A 17,312-nucleotide genomic window follows, 5' to 3' on the forward strand; every position below is an offset into this window, starting at 1 on the left:
CCACATCAGCTGATGGCCTGACCCCCCAGCCACACACAGCGTGAGGAACGTGCCCACCCCACCCAGGTCCACAGAGGCGAAGGGTCCAGGGAGGGAGGCCGGAGCCCTGGTGGGGGGCTTCCAGGCAGCTGGGCACTAGCCTGGGGAGGGCAGGCCTGGAGCCCCAAATGCAAGTCCCCTCCCAGCTCCCCATGCCCATCAGGGTGACTTGTGTGCCCGCTGTGACAGGAATGTGGGCCAGCCTCCGGGGCACAGGACACACACAGGTGCTTAAGACCTGTAGAGGGCTGTGCACGGCTATGCACCAAAAAGCCCCAGGCACGTTTGATCCACTGTTGAAGGCTGTGTACATCTGGGATCAACGAAGGGCCGTGCCCGGCTGTCAGGCATCTCCCAGCTTTACAAACTGTAGAGGGCTGTGCCCAGGGAGGGCTGCCGCCACACCCACCTGTGGCCCTCTTCTTGGGGGACTTGAGGCTTCGGGAGCGGGAGCCCGGGGAGGCAGCCCCACTGTCGCTCATGGAGTCGGGGGCGGAGGACGCGCTGCCGGTGGCCTCGCTGTCGCGCATCATGCTTTCGTAGCCGCTGCTGCCGCCGCTGTGGTAGAACAAGGCGGTGCGGCCCATGGCGGGCGGGAGCTCCCCGCTCAGCACGCTGCTGTTGTCGCTGCCGTGGCCGCTGCTGTAACGCTGAGGCCGCCGTGGGGCCGTCACCTTGCTGTATGGGGAGGGCAGTGCGGGGCCCACAGGGGGCCGCTCCCTGCCCATGTTCACCCCGCTGTCATTGCCACTGTCTGAGTCGGCCGAGCCCCAGGAGGAGCCACCTCTGCCAGGGGCTCCGCTGGCCGCCAGCTCGTTGACTCGGCTGTGGGTGGCCCGGAGTGCCTGCTTGGTGCCCATGATGGTGCCCCGGCTAGCCTTGGCCCCAATGCCAGGTGTCACTCGTGGGGCTGCCCTGGGACCTGTCACAGGACCGCCAGGGGTCTTGCCTGCCACAGGGGCCAGCGGCTTCACAGGAGCACCCACAGCCCTCGACCCGCTGGTGGCCGGGCTGCGGCCCTTGCCCCCACCAGCTGGGGGTTTGGGGGCCCCCACACCCTTGGCTGGGCTGGCCTTACAGGCAGGAGCAGGCCCGGGCGCAGGGCTTGTGGGTGGCACACCCAACCTGGGCACTGCCCGGGCTGGCCTCGCAATGGCGTCCCTGGCCTTGCTGCTGCCAGGAGCCAGGCCTTCACACCGCTCCAGAGACCCATGGGCAGCCGGGCGGAATGTGGCCTCTGCCCGGCCAGCCCGGGCCTTCAGGCTGGACGTGGCCCTGGCGACGGAGTGGTCAGCCCGACCACTGGGCCTGGTCTCCTCCTCCCCCCGGAAAAGGGTGGCAGCCCCGGACCGAGGCAGCCCCCCGGTTGGGAGAGGTGCTGTTGCGGGGCTCGACTTGTGTTCCAGGCTGGACTTACGCACAGGCGGGGCTGGGGGGGCCACCCCGCCGGGCCTCGAGAAGGGGCCCCCCTTGGGAGCCACGCTCTTTCTGCTGCTGGGGGGAGCCTTCGGGCTGCCCGAGCAGGTCACTGCCTCAGCCAGAGCACCCCCACAGGAGGTGGCAGGCGTGGTCACACCCAGCGTCGTGGCCCCCCTCCGCAGCGGGGCGATCTGAGCCATGGCCTCTGGCCTGTGGGCTGCCACCTCACAGCCGTCCACCACCCTCCGGGCACAGGCCGGCATCGGGGCCGGGCTGGGGGCCCTGCTGGCAGAGGCCACCTGCAGTGGGCCACATTCACCTGCCCGGAGCAGCCAGGGGTCCTCAAATAGGCCTCCAGGGCCAGGTGGGCTCAGGGCTAGGCGAGGACAGCCCGCGCGCCCAGCCATGGAGGTAGTCCTGGGTTTCCTGGGAAGGCTGGAGTGGATGGTCTGTGCTGGGGCTGCCCCCCGTGGAGACGCGTCCTGGGGCTCCCTGCCAGGTTGGGCGGGGGCTGCTGCCGTGGGGCCAGGACTGTCCAGTCTGCCATGCTCTGAGAACCCGAAGCTGTGGACCTCTAGGGGGCTGTCCAGGATAGGGGGGCCCAGAGAGTCGGGTCCTGCAGGTGAGTCGGGGCTGAAAGGGTCCGGGCTGGCCCTGGAGGGCGGCTGCGGTGTGGGGCCGAGGCTTCCAGCCGTGCAGACGCTGACCTCGCTAAGCCAGGAGCTGACGGAGGAGCCACGACTGCCCCTGGCGGCCTGCAAGGTGTATGCGTCAAACTCGTCGTTGATGCTGCTGACGATGCTCACGGGCCTCGAACCCGAGGCCAGGGCCTGCAGGGAGCAGTTGCTGCCGAAGCTGGCCAGGCTGGCCGGACGCCCGGGGCCGGCGAGCCCGCCGAGGGACAGCTCTTCCACCACCGTGAACACCAGCTCATCCTCGCCATTCAGCTCCACCGGGTGCTGCAGGGTCACCGTGGTGGTCAGCAGGCCCCGCTCCAGACGGCCGCGTGCGGATGGGCGCAGGCGGTCCACCTGTCCGCTCATGCCCACTGGGGGTGTCCGGACCACGCCCTCGGTGCTCCCTCCCCTGGGCTCATCTGGGGCTCTGCCAGCTTCCGGCTGCCCAGGCGGCGGCGGGGCTGGGCTGGGCAGTGGCCTCCTGCCTCCGCCCGCCATGGCCTTGTCCAACACGAGCGGCTCTGCCCTGGTACTGCTGTCCTCCCTCTGGTCACTGCTGGCCTTGGAGGGCTCCGGGGCGCCTGGGTGGGCATCTAGGCCATGGCTGCCACGAGGTGTGCTGGCAGCTAGTGGGGCGCCCACAACGGTCCTGGAGGCCGTGGCCGCGGGCATACAGGGCTTCCTGCCCCCACAGGCTGAGCCGGCCAGGGCTCCGTCTGTACTGTGGATGCAGTCCAGCCGCTCCTGCAGCTCCGCGAACGTGCTACAGCGGAAGTGGTCAGCATCTCGAGGTCCCCGGGAGAGCGGGCAGCTCAGCGCTGGGATGATGGGCACAGAGTCGGGTGGGCCCTCGCTGTCCGTGAGCTCGCGGTCTGACAGCGCGGCTCCACCGGGCCCCACGTAGATGACTGTGTCGCAGGACTGCTCACTGCTGGATGAGTAGTCGGGGTCGCCAGGAGAGCTGGGGGCCAGGCGGTCAGGGTCCGGCGCCCCGGAGCGGGGGTGGAAGGGTCGCAGGGGTGGGGGACGGCGGGCACGGCCTTCCTCGCAGGAGCTGTCCCCGCCCGAGGAGCTGGATGCGTGCTGGCGGCAGAGCAGGCCCCAGAGCGTGAGCGCGGCCCCAGCCACCGCCTCCTCCCGCCCTGTCCCACCGCATCCCCCCAAGCACCCAACAGCACACGACACACTCCAGTGAAGGAAAGGGTGGCAGCAGCCAGCAGCCACCGCCGCCAAGCGCTGGGGCGGCACTAAAGGTCGCACTAAAGGAGCATCATGGGATCCTCTGAGCGACTTCCAAGAAAACGGCCAGGACCGAACCATGGAGGTGAGCACACACGTCCACATCTGCGAATCCAGGATCCAAACCCAGGTCCTGCTGACCCCGGGGAGTGCCCTGCTGGTCGGTGCCAGGGGACCAGGCCTGGGAAGGGCACAGGCCACGGGGATCCCGCCAAGCTGCCCGACCACCCGCCAAGGGCCCCCGGGAAGCAGCTCTTGTCTGATCAGGGTGTCCGGGTGACCTCGGGCAGGGCCAGGTGGGCACAGCCCCATGACCCCATGGCACACAGGGAGTCTGAGCAGGGCTGGGTGCCCAGCTACCCAACGATGCCAGGCGGGGGCCCTCAGGTGGGAGGGACGGGCAGGCGGTGGGACCAACCTTGAGCTTCTTCCTGCGCAGGCGGTGGACACGGGCGGCCAGCTGCACAGTGCTGAGCGTCTCGGCGTGGCGGGCCGGCTCATCCGACACGTGGGCGATCATGGTGGTGTGGCAGTTGGTGGTGGCCAGGGACTCCCGCAGCAGCATCGTGAGCCTGTGCTCCCTGGGGGCAGAGGGGGACCTCAGAGGCTGGGGGCCCAGGGAGGGGATGTCACGGTGGGGGCCTGGGTATGGGGGTGTGGGCTGCAAGGCTGGAGGGAGGCAGGCAGGCCTCTCACCTGGCCAGGGCCGTGCCATCCATGTCGGTCCCCCACCCCCTGAGCACTGAGACCCCCTCACCAGGCCTTTGGTAGCAAGGCTCCATGAGCTCAGGGGCCAGGCACACTGNGTGGTTTTTGTAAGAATTCCTGCCGTGGAAGAAGGCGCATGTGACTTGGCCTCAGCCCCGGGCACTGCCCTCCCATGTCCTCAGGACAGAGCAGGTCCTCGGGGCAGGAGGACCCTGCTGGCATGACCTGGGGACGGAGCTGCGCGCAGACCGAGGGTCCTGAGACCGTTAAGGCGGGCTCTGCCAAGAGGAGACCGCTGCGAAGGAAAAGCAATCCTGAATCCTGAAAGGGACCGGGCTGTTGGCTGCTGCTGCGGAAGCGGCTTGGCTGTAAAGACCCCGCCCATCACACAGCCGGCCCCACCCGCGGGCCCGGGCACACCTGCCAGCGTCTCGGGTCCTTAGCACCAAACACAAAAAGAAGAAGTCCAAGAAGTTCAGGTTAAAGGCACTTGCGTTGCCGTCTGGGTGGCGACAGTCACCTGTCTCGTGCACACTCACTCCCCCGTCACACCGCTCGGCCGGCCCCGCCCTCCTTCACGCTCCGTCACCACTGAGACCCGGTCCTGCACGGGACCCTCTGCCTCCTTTCCCTCCAACCCCCGCCACATCCTCACTCCATCCCACGTCCCATCCTCGCGCCCCTGCACGCCCCCTCCCCTGAGTCCTGGTGCCCAGCCTCAGACGTCCACCTCCTGCGGCCCTGGGATGGCAGCAGGGGCAGTGACACTGATGTCAAAGCAGGTGACCATCATGACGTGGGCCTTGCACAGGTTCACATGCTGCTCCAGGGCGGCCGTGGCACGTTCCAGGGCCACCAGGTACTCGGCCGACTCAGGCTCCAGCTCAGGGTCCACCTCGACTGCAGGGCGACAGCAGGCAGCGAGTCAGGCCCGGCCCTGCGGGGCCAAGGAAGTGCTTCTGTGCCCTCCCGGGTTCCGGGTCCCCATGGGGGCCGAGGTGAAGGGGCGTCCCGCCACACGGTACGGAGCTCCAGGACGGGGGCCGGGACACGTGTGGACTCGGGTTCCTGCAAGCCTGTGCCTCGGGGATGGGGGTCTCAGTGCTCCAGCCAGCAGAGGGGGTACTCACACTGCTCCAGCCAGCGGCCAGGCTCCACCATCAGCCGGCCCTGTGTCTCGGCCAGCTCCTCGCAGAGCAGCTCGTGCCGCGTCTGGATGTCCCGCAGCCTCTGCTGCCTGCGCTCAGCCAGCCTCAGCTTCGCACTGACGCACACCAGGCCCTGGACGGTAGGGGATGGGCAGGGCAGGCTCAGGCCCAAGGGCAGCCCCAGCCTTGGCCGCCCTCCCTCCACCCTCCAGGCCTGAGCAGGTGCATAATGGGGCCTCAAATATGGGCAGGGGTAGNGGGCCCAACTCCCGCTCCGAAAGCTCCAGGCTGTTCTGCTGGCTCCTGGAAACCCCAGGTGGGGGTCGCCATGCTCCTCCACCCACGTAAGGCCCAGGGAGGCGAGGTGGGGCCAGGACTCTGAACCCCAACACCTGGGAGCCGGGCTGGGGGGCAGCTCTCGGGCCAGCAGGCCAGGTGCGGAGCTCCTACCCCACCCGCCTGCCTACCCACCGTTGCTTTGGTTGTTCCGAGTCACCCACTGGGCCACGTAAGCCCCCGTCCCTGGTCACCCAGCCCAGCCTGACCCACACCCGGTGCCCCCTCCCCATGTGGCCTCCGGGTGCCCAGAGCAGGGGTGGGCAGAGTGGCAGAGCAGGCCTGGACTCGCAGACTGAGTCAGGCGGGCACCTCACCCAGAGGAGCAGGCTGGCCGCGTGCCAGCCCGGCCTTGGAGGCCGAGAGATGCCGCCTGGGCGGGCTCACGCCCTTGGCCCTGCACAGCCCACGTGGGTGCCCAGCGTCCTCCCTCCATAGGAAGCCTGGCCCTCCTCAGAGGAGACACACTTGAGCGGGGCTGGAGCAGAGCCTGACTGTTTGGGGTCTCAGTTTCCCCAAGAGTTCAATAGCAGAAGGCTCCAGGCTTGTTGAGGACGGCATCACATGGGGGCTGCCTCAGCTTTGGCCAAACGCTGGGTCCCGGGCTGCGGCCGCTTTCCCATCCATAAAATGGGCCTCCTGGTCCTCACAGCAGCTCCCAGCTGGGTTCCCAGCCACTAATGACAGGGCTGAGCCCTTTGATGTCCCAGATGAAAGGCGGCCCAGGCTCCCAGGCTGGCCTAGGACAGGGGTTNCCCACCCCCACTCAGCCACTGAGTTCCGTGGCCATGAGGGGACCCAGGCAGCCCCCAAGGGCCCCACCACTGCTCCAGTCTCCCAGTCTCCAGGGCTGCTCAGACGTGAGGAGGGGATCCCTGCTGCAGGGACTCCCCTCTGCTCAGGGAGCTCCGGGAGAGCGCTCCCTCCACCTGCCGTTCTGAGACTGCGCGGCCCCCCCATTCCCCCCCCATCCCCCCCCACCAGGCCTCAGCCCTCACAGAGGGTTGGAACCCCCAGTGCTGATGGCCCAGGCCTAGGGACACGTGGTATCAAGTGGGAGCCTGGTGAGGACAGGGTGAGGCTGCTGACAGGCAGCAGAAAGGCCAGGCTAGACTGGGCGGGGACAGTGTCTGACGTGGGACGTCCGTTCCCAGCGGGGCCACCCGGGGAGGGCACAGGGGCCGCCATGCAGCCCACGAGGTGTTTAGAAATGACTGGCCAACCGCAAGGGCTCCCAGTAGCCAAAGCTGGAATGATTTTAGTGACAAAATGAAGTAGTATTGGATTATAACTCCAAGTATAAAATAAATATCCACCAGTCAGTACTGATGGGAATAGTGATAGAATAATCAACAGATGGGAGACAAGAGCAGGCTTCTCGTGCAGGACCCCAGTAATCTGTATGGGTATCCCACCCATCCCGTGTGGGTCCTGGGGGGACCGTGGGCCAGAAGGGGGCCAGGGGGAAATCTGCATAGAATAGGGGTTTCAGCAGGGAACTGGCTGCAGGGAGCATGGGAACTGCATTNCCCCCGCGGGATGGCAGCAGTACCTGTGCCCCACAGACGGGGTCCTCCCGCAGATACACGCCGGGAGACTGGGCGTCCTGGAGGCTGCCAGAGGCCACCTCGGCCAGCAGATCCCGCAGGCCCTGGTCCTGGCCGCACACCTCCACGGCTGAGACGCGGACCGAGAAGCGGGTGCCTGTCCTCTCCTTGCGCTCGTCGATGAGCCTGAAGAGCCAGGAGATGGCGCAGGGCACGACGCCCAGGCTCTGGGGCGAGCTGTCTGTCCCGATCATGGTGTAAGACTTGCCTGGGGGCCACGCCAGTGTGTCAGGACCCATCCCGAGCTCAGCTTCACCAGCCTCACAGCCCAGCCAGACTGTGTGGCCGCCTCCCTGGCCCTGCCACTGAGACCCCAGGGGCCACCTCTGACCTGCTCTGAAGCCCCTGCCTTCCAGGCCTGCAGGGTTTCGGCTCCCCCAACCCCATGTGCCCACTGACGGCCCATGTGGAATATGCCCCCATCCCCTCCCCACCCGGAAACGGGACCCAGTGACTACACAGTGGATGACGGGGAGCACATACCAAGGCTCATGTGGCCAAAGGAAAACACACATCCGTCAGCCCCACTGACCACTGACTGGAGCACATCGGCCACCGTCCCGGAGCAGACCTCGGCCTGGGGGAGGGGCACAGAGACATGCAGGCACCAGGGTGAAGGCAGCTGTCACCCAGCCTCCCACCACAAGGCAGCCTGGCCGGAACTCCAGGACCAAGGGCATGGAGAGCTCAACACGCACAGAGCACACACACGAACAGGACAGGCACACGCGTGCACACCCAATTCACACATCACGGACACGGCACACGTGTGGTCACGGCATGCACAGGATGCACACCCGGGGTCAGACACCCGACGGGTCAGGCAGCCCCTGCAGAGGGTCAGCTCTTCCTCGGGAACCAGGCCTGAGAGCCAGGCCAGGAGCCAGTGGACACACCCGAGGGCCGGGCCCATGAGGAAGGGGACACGGCGGCCCGCCCTAGGCTGTGCCCAACCCGCCTGCCTGGGCTACGGGTTCTCGCTGGCTCCTTTCTGCTCACCTGTGCAGAAGCACACAGGTATGACCCCATGGCCCCGGCCCCCAGGACACCCCTCACCTGCTCTGAGTCCTGGGGGAAGACCCCATCAAAGGTGAACAGCCTGGGGACCAAGGCGGTGGCGCTGCGTCGGGGACCCACGCTGCCCGGGGGCCCGGCAGCCGGGTCATAGAGGGTCACCTGCTTCTTCCGTGGTTCCACCTTCAGGAAGGACGTGGACTCGCCTGAGCGCTGAGCCCCCTGGGCCGGCCAGACCCGCAGCATGACCTTCACCTAGGGAGGCGGGCGGGAACGGGCACCTGAGCAACCGGCCACCCAGCCGGCCGCTAATTACAGGGCAGGGGGAGCCCCGCGCGGTTGGAGCAGCAGGCCAGGCCTCAGCGTGGGGATCCCCGCCGCAGGAATGCAAACACCCGCGCCCCTGCTCTGGGCCAGTGGGTCCCGTATGAGGTCAGCGAGGCGGGCAGAAAGCGAGCTGGCCAGAGGAGAGCCTGGCCAACGCAGGGCAAGTCAGCACGGACTGGACAGGGCGAAGGACAGACGGAGGACGGGGTCGGGGAGGGGAGGGCAGGATGGGGGAGCACAAGCAGGGGGGATGCAGGGAAGCAACAGGGCAGGGGGTACACAGGACGAGGAGGGGGCGGCCAGGACAGGGGGCCAGGCTCTAAATGCCCCAATGGGCAGAGAGACACAAGTATGGGGACGGTGCCTAAGTGCCCCTTCCTGCCCTCAATTTGGGGTTCCTCCATACCCTCACACTGACTGGAAGAGCGGGGTATCCAGGGACCTGAGCCCAGAGGCCCAGAACGGGAGCCCCCACAAGCACCCACAGCTCTGCCAGCTTCCCTGGAGAGCAGCCCCACCCCTAGGGAGGGACTGGGGCTGGGACCACAGAGACAGAGCAGCTAAGAGGGGAAGGCAGCCCCCTAACGTCTCAGTGCAGCCTCACGGCCTCCAGGGGCCCCTCCTCCCAGTTCCCAGCCCTGGGCCAGAGCGGAGGTAGCTGGATATGTGACAACATGCCCCAAAAGGGGGACAGGCCTGGGGCAGATGCCCCAGGAAAAGGGGGGCTGGTGCTGAACTCAAACCCGCGAACTGGCAGGATTCAGGTCAGCAGGGGAAATCTTTCAGAATGACAAACTGGGGAGGAAGAGAGCCCTGAAATCCAGGGGTGGGACGGACTGAGGCGGGGCAGGGAGGGAATAGGGCAGGTGACCAGGTAGCCTCTGCTCAGTGTGTCCCCAAAGCACCAAAACAGACACAAAAAAAACGTGTCCCCCATGCTGGAAACTCAGCTTCCTGGAGGCTGGTCCAGCCCAACCCCCCAACCTTCAGGACACAGGAGGCTCAGCAGGGACAGGGGCTTGGGACCAAGACGCCACCAAACCTGCACCAAAACAAACCCCCCAGACAGTGCCTCTTGTGCAGTCATGGTGCAGGTCCTGATGGGGGGAGCCACGCTGAAACAGGGCGCCTCCTGGGAGAAGGCACCAGACTGGGTTTCTGTTGGAGGGCACCTCGGCCGCTCTCCAATGAGACCTCCAATGTCTCCACCACAGTGGAAATCAAATTACCAGACTCATCTCAGAGCCAAGATTTTTTGCGGACTTAATTGTAAGTGACAGATACATAACGCCGGCAAAATTGGTTTATAGTGGGTAGATTGCAGGGAGGGCGCCATCTCCTCCCAGCGAACACACAGACGTGTAAAACCTGGCGAGCGAGAGGTGCGTCCGCGGGGAGCACAGAGCACTTTCCAACTGCGCCCTGCGCCTCTACCCAGGCTCCATTAGGCAAGGATCGATGGCTTTATTTCCCGATGACATGAACAAGGCTATTTCATTTCCAAACGCCATTGCCAAGCCCATGAAATGGGTGCTTCCCAGTCATTTTTGGCAATTTTTTTCAGCATAAACTCCTGGCTGCTTCAGGAACCAAATGAGTTCAGCAGCCTGGAGAGGATTCCTAGCAGGGAGGGGACAGGCCCTCTGTGGGGACAAGGGCTGTCCAGTCTGCAGCAGCCCGGCTAAATGCATGGGCCATTGTCTGAGAGAATCCTGTCATTGCCGCGGGGAAATACAGGCGGCAAAGTCTGTCCCCTAAATGTTCAGATATTACAAAGCCCCACTGAATAGCTGCCAGGTAGGAAAAAAACACATTTTGCATAAAAAAGGGCTTCCACTCGTAAGAGGTGGCCCAGGCGCCAGGGGGAGGGGCGCTTGGCACCCACCACGATGGGGATGTCTTTTTACTACTGCAAGATGATGAATTATCTTAAGTAGCACATTAATGTCAGGAATCCAGCGTAATCTAACTTCTTTTCTGTGACAATATTAAATGCCTTTCAGGAGGCATTTCTGACTGTGAGGCATTTGTGCAAATAAAGTGGGGGGGAGGGGGCCTTGAGGGGAGTAGCGAGAGAACTAAGCTGTGGCCAGGGTGCCTGGCCTCAAGGACTCAAGGACAGAGCACAGGTGGACAGTCTGCTCCGGAGCAGGGTCGAATTCCTGGGTGGGGGCCTGGCCCTGGGAGGAGGTGGTGGGGACCTGCTGGTATCCCAAGTAACACAGGGGTGGCACAAAACGGCGGTGTATGCTGCAGACTGAACCCCCAGCTGTCCACCCAGGACACCAGCACTGCCCCACCCCCACTCATCTGTAGCCTGAGAAGCGTAGAGCAACAGACAGGCCAAGTGACCAGGCCAAGGTCAGAGTCTGACCCAGAGTTGTTGAGAGCCCCTCCCCCACAGCCAGTTTGCTCTGTCTGGGCTGCAGTGTCCTCCCACTGGCCCAGGCGGGGCTGAGATCCCCACTCTAGCAAGCCCTGGGGAACACCGAGGCGATGGCCCCATGGGCACAGAGAGTCCACCTCACTTCGTGGGCTGATGAACACGCGTGTGCTCGCGGATCCCGGTTCAGGCGCAGTTACCAGCAACCCGAATGGGGCCAGGGTGGACACCCGGTCTCCAGGAAAGGACGCAGGAGCCAGAGGTCAGAGCCAGGGGTGGCCAGGAGCCAGCTGGCCTGTTCCATGACCGGACAAGGCCATTCTCCCCAGTGGGCTTCAGTCTCCCCATCTGAACCCCTGCTGACCGCCCCTTGTCCAACCTGGGAGAAGGAAGCAGGCGCCTCCATCTCCCCCACACCCTCTCCCCGCACCTGCTTAGACACGCCTGGCTTTATCCCTCCCCTGGAGGTCACCCCCAAATCAGGGCCGGGCCTACCTTTCCGACACTGCTGGGGTTATCCTTGACCTTGGAGGCAGCCCTGAGCAAGCAGGGGGGTGCGGGAGGGGGCCACAGCTGCAGGACCCCACTGAAGTCCGTGGGGTAGGTGGAGGTGCCACGGGTGGCAGGGGCTGGCGGAGGGTGGGGCTTCTTGCGCTTGGAGGCCAGGCTGAGCTTCTGGGCGGCCCTGTAGAGGGGAAGAAAGGGGAGTAGGTGTTGGGGGGTGGTCACCACTGTCCCTGTCACCCTCCTGCATAAACACAGCTGTACAGCCCAGACTTAATTTCTCCCCAGCCAAGCAGGGGGCCCCCCGGGCTGGGACTGCTGTGCCTAGTCCCTGGAGGCTCTGCCCAATGCAGACCAGGCCGGGTGACAGACAGGTAGAGCAGGGACCCCCGTGCCCCACCCACACCTGCACTGAGTGCCTCCTCTTCCCACAAACCTCCACCTGCCATGTGCCCAATCCAGCAGCTGCTGTGGGGGTTGGGACATGCTAGCCACTCCCAGGGGACCCAGGCATGCTGATGTCGTCTCTCCATGCCTCAGTTTCCCCATCCCTAACACGGGGGGATGTGAGCAGATGCCCCATGTGCAGCTCTGAAGAGTCAATGCACTCAAGGCACCCAGCTCAGTGCCAGCATACAGGAGGAGCTCAGTACGTGCATACAGGAGGAACTCGGTACGTGCATACAGGAGGAGCTCAGTACTTGCATACAGGAGGAGCTCAGTACATGCAGACAGGAAGAGCTCAGAGCTGGCATACAGGAGGAACTCAGTACATGCAGGGCTGTGTCACCACGCCCCCGCATAACTCGGTGCCCTCCCCAAGGCCCCAGAGCCTACTGGAGATGCCACCCTGCTGCCTCAGCCTCCAGCAAACCCTGACTGTCCCTCCCCACTTCACCACCTCCTCAGCCTGCACTCAGCCCTGCGCCACATGGCCCTGCCAACCCCGGGCTTCCCCAGGGACCCTGCAGAGGTGAAGACGCCCAGACCTCCTGGGGTTGAACCAGCCTCTAGGGAACGGAATACTGGTGTACATTTGAGAACTACTCTCGGGACTCCAAGGGGACCCTACACACAGACACACACACAGACAGACACACACACACACACACACACACACACACACGCCCACCACACTCCTGGGCCACAGCCCTCCAGCCCACCTTCCAGCTGCACCAAGTTAGAGTCACTCAGCATGCACCCCCCCCAGTCTCTCTCTTACACTGTGGGTCACCCCACACCTCCAGCACAGGTGCCAGCAGGTGGCACAGATGTGAAAGAACACACACTGGGTCGGGGTCCAAGTTCACACTCCTCCCCAGTGCCCAGGGCGCCCCAGCTGCCCGTCTCTCCTGCACCCTACAGAGCGCACCCTCCTTCCCACAAAGCCCCCTCTCCGCCAACTCTGTCCTCCTCAGGCCTTGCCAGCCCCCACTCGGGAGAGCTACGCCTAGGCCCACGCCGGCCATTTGCTCGATGCCTCTCATCTTTAATAGGAGTTGTCTTTTAAGAGGCCCCAGGGACGGCTTTCCTCCTAGTGAGGTGTCATCGCGGAAAATAAAAGTAATCTACGACGCCTGGAGGAGCCTTCATAGAGCCGTGGCAGGAGCCGCTGGGGGGCGCCAGGGCAGGCGGGTGGGGGCACGGTCCGGGAGCGGACCCCACGAGCTGCCCGGACAACACGGGCGCCCTCAGCCACAAGCAGACATTAACCTGATTCCCGCCCGAGCCCTGCATTTATAAACCTCAAAGCCTCCCGCACGCGGAACAGCCCCTCGTCCCCCTCGGCCTGAGGATGACACAACGCAGCTCGGGCAGAACGGACGCTACCAGCATGGCCTGAGCACAGGGTGACAGCCAGGGCAGGGGGGCGCTGAGGGCAGGGCACAGCTGCACCCACAACTGCAGTGTGACAGTCATGGTCACAAAGCAGCTGCCGCGCAGGGCGGGACCAGGGAGGCCCGGGCAGGGGCTGGGGGGTCCCGGCCATCACCTCAGAGCCTCGGCTCCTGGGCTGCCGCTGCCCCAGCCTGGCCTCCTTCTGGGACCCCCGCGCACCGTGGGTTATGCCATAGCTCCCCGCCAGCCATCAGGGGGAGAAGCTGCAGCAAGACAGCAGGACATCAGTGTCGAGCAGCGGGCCCGCCCCAGCGGCCTGGCACTGCCCGGGTGGAGCCTGCAGGAGCCCACGGCGGCCCCCCGCCCACCTGGGCGGTGCGGGGTAGGGCGGGCGGGTTGGGGAAGAACGGAGGCTGGGCCTGGGCCTGGCTGGTCTGGAAACATCAAGGGGCCCCATGGACTCGTTTTCCATCTGTGAATGGGGACAGAGGTGCCTGTTCCGGGGTTTCGGGAAAGCACAGTACACAGGGCTGACCAGGCCCCGGCAGAAGTTGGCTCAGCTCCCAGGTGGACAGGACAGGCCTACCGAGGCAGTGGCGTGTCCCCCAACCCCAAAGCCGGCTCACTGCCCCTCCCTGGGCTGGGCACGCTCAGCTGCGACCCTCACGCTGTTGGTGGGGAGAGCATTCTGACCCACAACTCCAAGCCTCAAGGGGATGTGGAGGCCGGGAGGACACCTGGTGAGGCACTGGAGTGACACTGGGCTGGAGCCTCTGGTCTGCAGAGGCCAGACCAGAGGGCGGGGCTGTGTCCCATGGGAGCACATGAGGCCACAGAGCGTTGGGCAGCACAGACCTCAGCCCCACCCAAGCCACCTTGGGGCCCCACCTGTGGGGCACAGAGAGGTGTCCAGGTTGCTCCAGGACAGAGCAGGGCCTGTGTCCTCTGAGGTCCCACCAGCCCAGCAGTCTGGGATGTTATTGGCCAGGCATCTCCACCCCACGTGTGACCTAACACGGATACCCTCTCCTCCCCACCCCGCCCCGTCATGGGCCCAGCCTGAGGGCTGGGAGCTGAGCAGCTGTACCCCAGTCCACCCAACCCCTGGGTCCCTGTTCTCACAGGCTGGCCTCACCGGCATGACTCAAAGGCACGTCATTGCATTAACAAGGCCCCAGGACGGGCGCGCTCTCCTTTGATGAAATCCAGGCCCCCATAAACTGGGACAAGCCCGTCAGCCACTTGGCTAGTGCACCTCGGCTGACACAGCCCAGTGGGGCGGGCTTCTGGGGGCCATGCCTGCTCTGCCCTCTAGGCAGCGTTTGGGGGGTCAGACCTGGTTTTGGAGCAGTGGGGGTGAAGATAGTGTGTGGGAGGGTGACCCGGGGCCTCACAGAGACTAAGAACACACAGCACCATCCTCAGGACTGTGAATGCTCACGGTATAGTTGGGGAGTGTGGGACCCAAGGTAGGACCTACAGGGGTGAGGCATGCTGGGAGGAGGGACATGTAGGGGGAGTGTGGGCAAGTCTGAGGGGTCTGGCTCTGATGGGAAGACTTGGAAAAGCAGAAACTTCACCAGCATACAGGGCCCCCTCATCCTCATAGGACACCACCTCCAGGAAGCCTGCCCTGATGCCCCCAAGCTGGGCTTCCCCAGACCCTGTGCCTCCTGCTACAGGAACTCTCCCTGCTCTGAGACACAGGTTTACAGGCTGTGCCCCACCAGGCAGGGGCTCTGGAGGGCACGTGGTTGCCAAGCTCAGGCCTGGAACACACAGGAAGCTCAGGACACGACCAAGAGCGAACGAGTGAGTGCGTGTGTGAATGGGCTCCAGGAATGTCCTCCAGCCCTCTCACTGCAATCCCAGAGGCCGTTCCCAGGCGCGCCGGCCCTGGACATTGATTCATGTAAACGGGAAGAGGAATATTTTGCCTTTTTACAAAGAAAAATTGCCTCTTCCAAATAAGAAGGTAATTTCACAAGCAGTTGGCCTTGACAGCAAGGCCCTTAATTATCCTGAGACACACAGTCCTGTTCAGACGTGTGTGGGGTCAGTTACGGCCAACCCAGGGCTTCCTAACGGCGGTGTGTGTGTGGGGGGGCTGGTGGGCCAGGCTGTACCCCACGCTCCCACCTGCATCCACCCGGGAGGGCTGCTACCCACAAGCCCTGAGAGCCACAGGATCTGCCCATCGAGGGTCCAGGGGTGCGGGGCTGCTAAGGGAACCTGAGACCCCTAAGGCCAGTACCCCTGACCTTCCCCCTGCCACGGCTGGCACATTCCAGGTCACCCAGAGGCCGTGTGGCTTCCTCAGCCCCAGGCTGCAGGTGAGGGGCAGCCCTCCCCAGAGCCCTTGTGCTCCAGGCGCCCAGCCAGAGCTGCCTGGGTGCCTCTGGGCAGCACCCACTCTGGTTCGGGACCTCTGCTACGTGCCAGGCCTGACCTTCTCCAGACAGACACTGGGGAGAGAGTTCAACAGGCTGCAATGGGGCGGGGAGGGGACCTATGAGAGCAGTGGGGTGTCCTGATGCCCAAAGGAAACCCCACCCTACCCCATACCTACTGAGGAGACCCCCAGTTCTTCAGAAGGCACCAAGATTCAGGGGTCTGGGAAGTGAGCCCCAGAAAAGCTCAGAGAGCGGGCGGGAGAGAGCGCTAAGCAGGCATCTCAGAGGAGGGGAGCCTGCAGAGACGGGAGGACAGGGTGCGACAGGCGGGAGCAGAGCGTGACGGCTCAGAAGGGAGCGCCAAGGTCACCACAGCCTCCAGAGAAAATGAGCCTTGGCCTTTTCAGAGTTCTGGTGGGTGGGGGCGGGGGGCTGGCGCACCGAGCTCTCCGTTACAGCTGTGGCCGCCCCAGACCAAGCTGAGGGGTGCAGGGCACCAGGTCTCACTCCTGTGCTCCATGCCCCACAGGTGCTAATGAGACCCTGGGTACCAGGCACCCACGATACACTCTCCACCTCGGCCTCCTCGCACAGGGGTGGGAGCTCAGAGTCCTTGACAGGACCCAGGACTAGTGCCAGCCCCCAGACAGTACTTAGGGACCGGGGGAGAACCCAGACTCCTAACCCCCATGCCCTTCTGCCTCCCCTTGGCAAACAAAACGCCAGACTCCTACTCAACCCTCAAAGCCCACCTCTGCGGCACACAGCACTGTGTTCTGCTCCGTCACGGCTTCCATGCTGCCACCAACGGCTGCCTCCATAGATGCCCTCCCCACCAGCGGGAAACTTCCAGGGGGAGGTCATGGGCTGGGGTCAGCTTCGCCCTCTAGATCCCAGCAGGGGTGGTGGTGGGAGCACAGAGCACAGCTCAGTGCATGCCTGAGGCCCCCCCGCCGGGGTGGAGTCCAGCAGCTCCATGTCTCCTGGAGACTCTGGACAAACCCCTTCCCTCTCTGAGGCACAGGCCCCCGAAAAACAAGGAAGTATGTACAGCTGCAGAGCACCCCATCTCAGCGGATGGTTAAGGGTGCTACAACCCCAAAAAGCAGAGGGTCTCAGGCCCAAGTCAGGCAGAGGTTGGGATGCTGTTCCAAGCTGGGGCAACCCCCCCCCCAACTTGACCCATACCCTTCAAACAGCCACTGTGATTTGGAGCGTCCAACAGGCTGGATAATAGCCGTCGGCAGTGCCCCCCCACCATCCCCGGAAAACATGCCTCCCCTGTCCCCAGCCTAATGTGCCTGTTTCTATGGTAACTCCCCAAGGTCAGCAGCAGCCTTGCCAGACAAAAGGCAGCGGGTGTGCTCAGTGGGGTGGGGGTGGGGGGGCACAGAGTGGCTGATGAGTCCATGTGGCCCTCAGAACCCGGGACCACCAGTGCTCTAGTTTTCCTTTTCATAAGGTTTCAGGCTTGGCCCTCCCGAAACCGCGGCCTAAAGCAGAGTGTCCACTGCCCGGGCAGAGACTAACAGGGCAAGACATTCTCAGCCACCCTGTCTACCTCTCCCATCCCCCACACAGGGCTCTTGAGCCAGCTGGGCAGACCCCCACCCACCCCGCAGACAGAGGGTCCCTGCCGGGCTCTCTGCACCTGACTGGGGCAGTGGGTCCCACGGGGC

The 17,312-nt window shown here is 64.6% G+C and overlaps 1 protein-coding gene across 1 annotated transcript in view; it reads right to left on the reverse strand.

The window, feature by feature from the left end:
* Positions 1-17,312, reverse strand: part of KIF26A (kinesin family member 26A) — a 100,088-nt gene that overhangs the window by 62,395 nt on the left and 20,381 nt on the right. The window contains exons 5-12 of the mRNA XM_019639207.1: positions 11,393-11,582; positions 8,230-8,442; positions 7,657-7,750; positions 7,119-7,381; positions 5,213-5,363; positions 4,807-4,982; positions 3,793-3,981; positions 449-3,218 (exon numbers count right to left, since the gene is read on the reverse strand). Coding sequence (XP_019494752.1) covers positions 449-3,218; positions 3,793-3,981; positions 4,807-4,982; positions 5,213-5,363; positions 7,119-7,381; positions 7,657-7,750; positions 8,230-8,442; positions 11,393-11,582 — 4,046 coding nt within the window. The remainder of the gene's footprint in view (positions 1-448; positions 3,219-3,792; positions 3,982-4,806; positions 4,983-5,212; positions 5,364-7,118; positions 7,382-7,656; positions 7,751-8,229; positions 8,443-11,392; positions 11,583-17,312) is intronic.

Source organism: Hipposideros armiger, unplaced genomic scaffold (genome assembly GCF_001890085.2).
Source record: "Hipposideros armiger isolate ML-2016 unplaced genomic scaffold, ASM189008v1 scaffold_43, whole genome shotgun sequence".
NCBI lineage: Eukaryota > Metazoa > Chordata > Mammalia > Chiroptera > Hipposideridae > Hipposideros > Hipposideros armiger.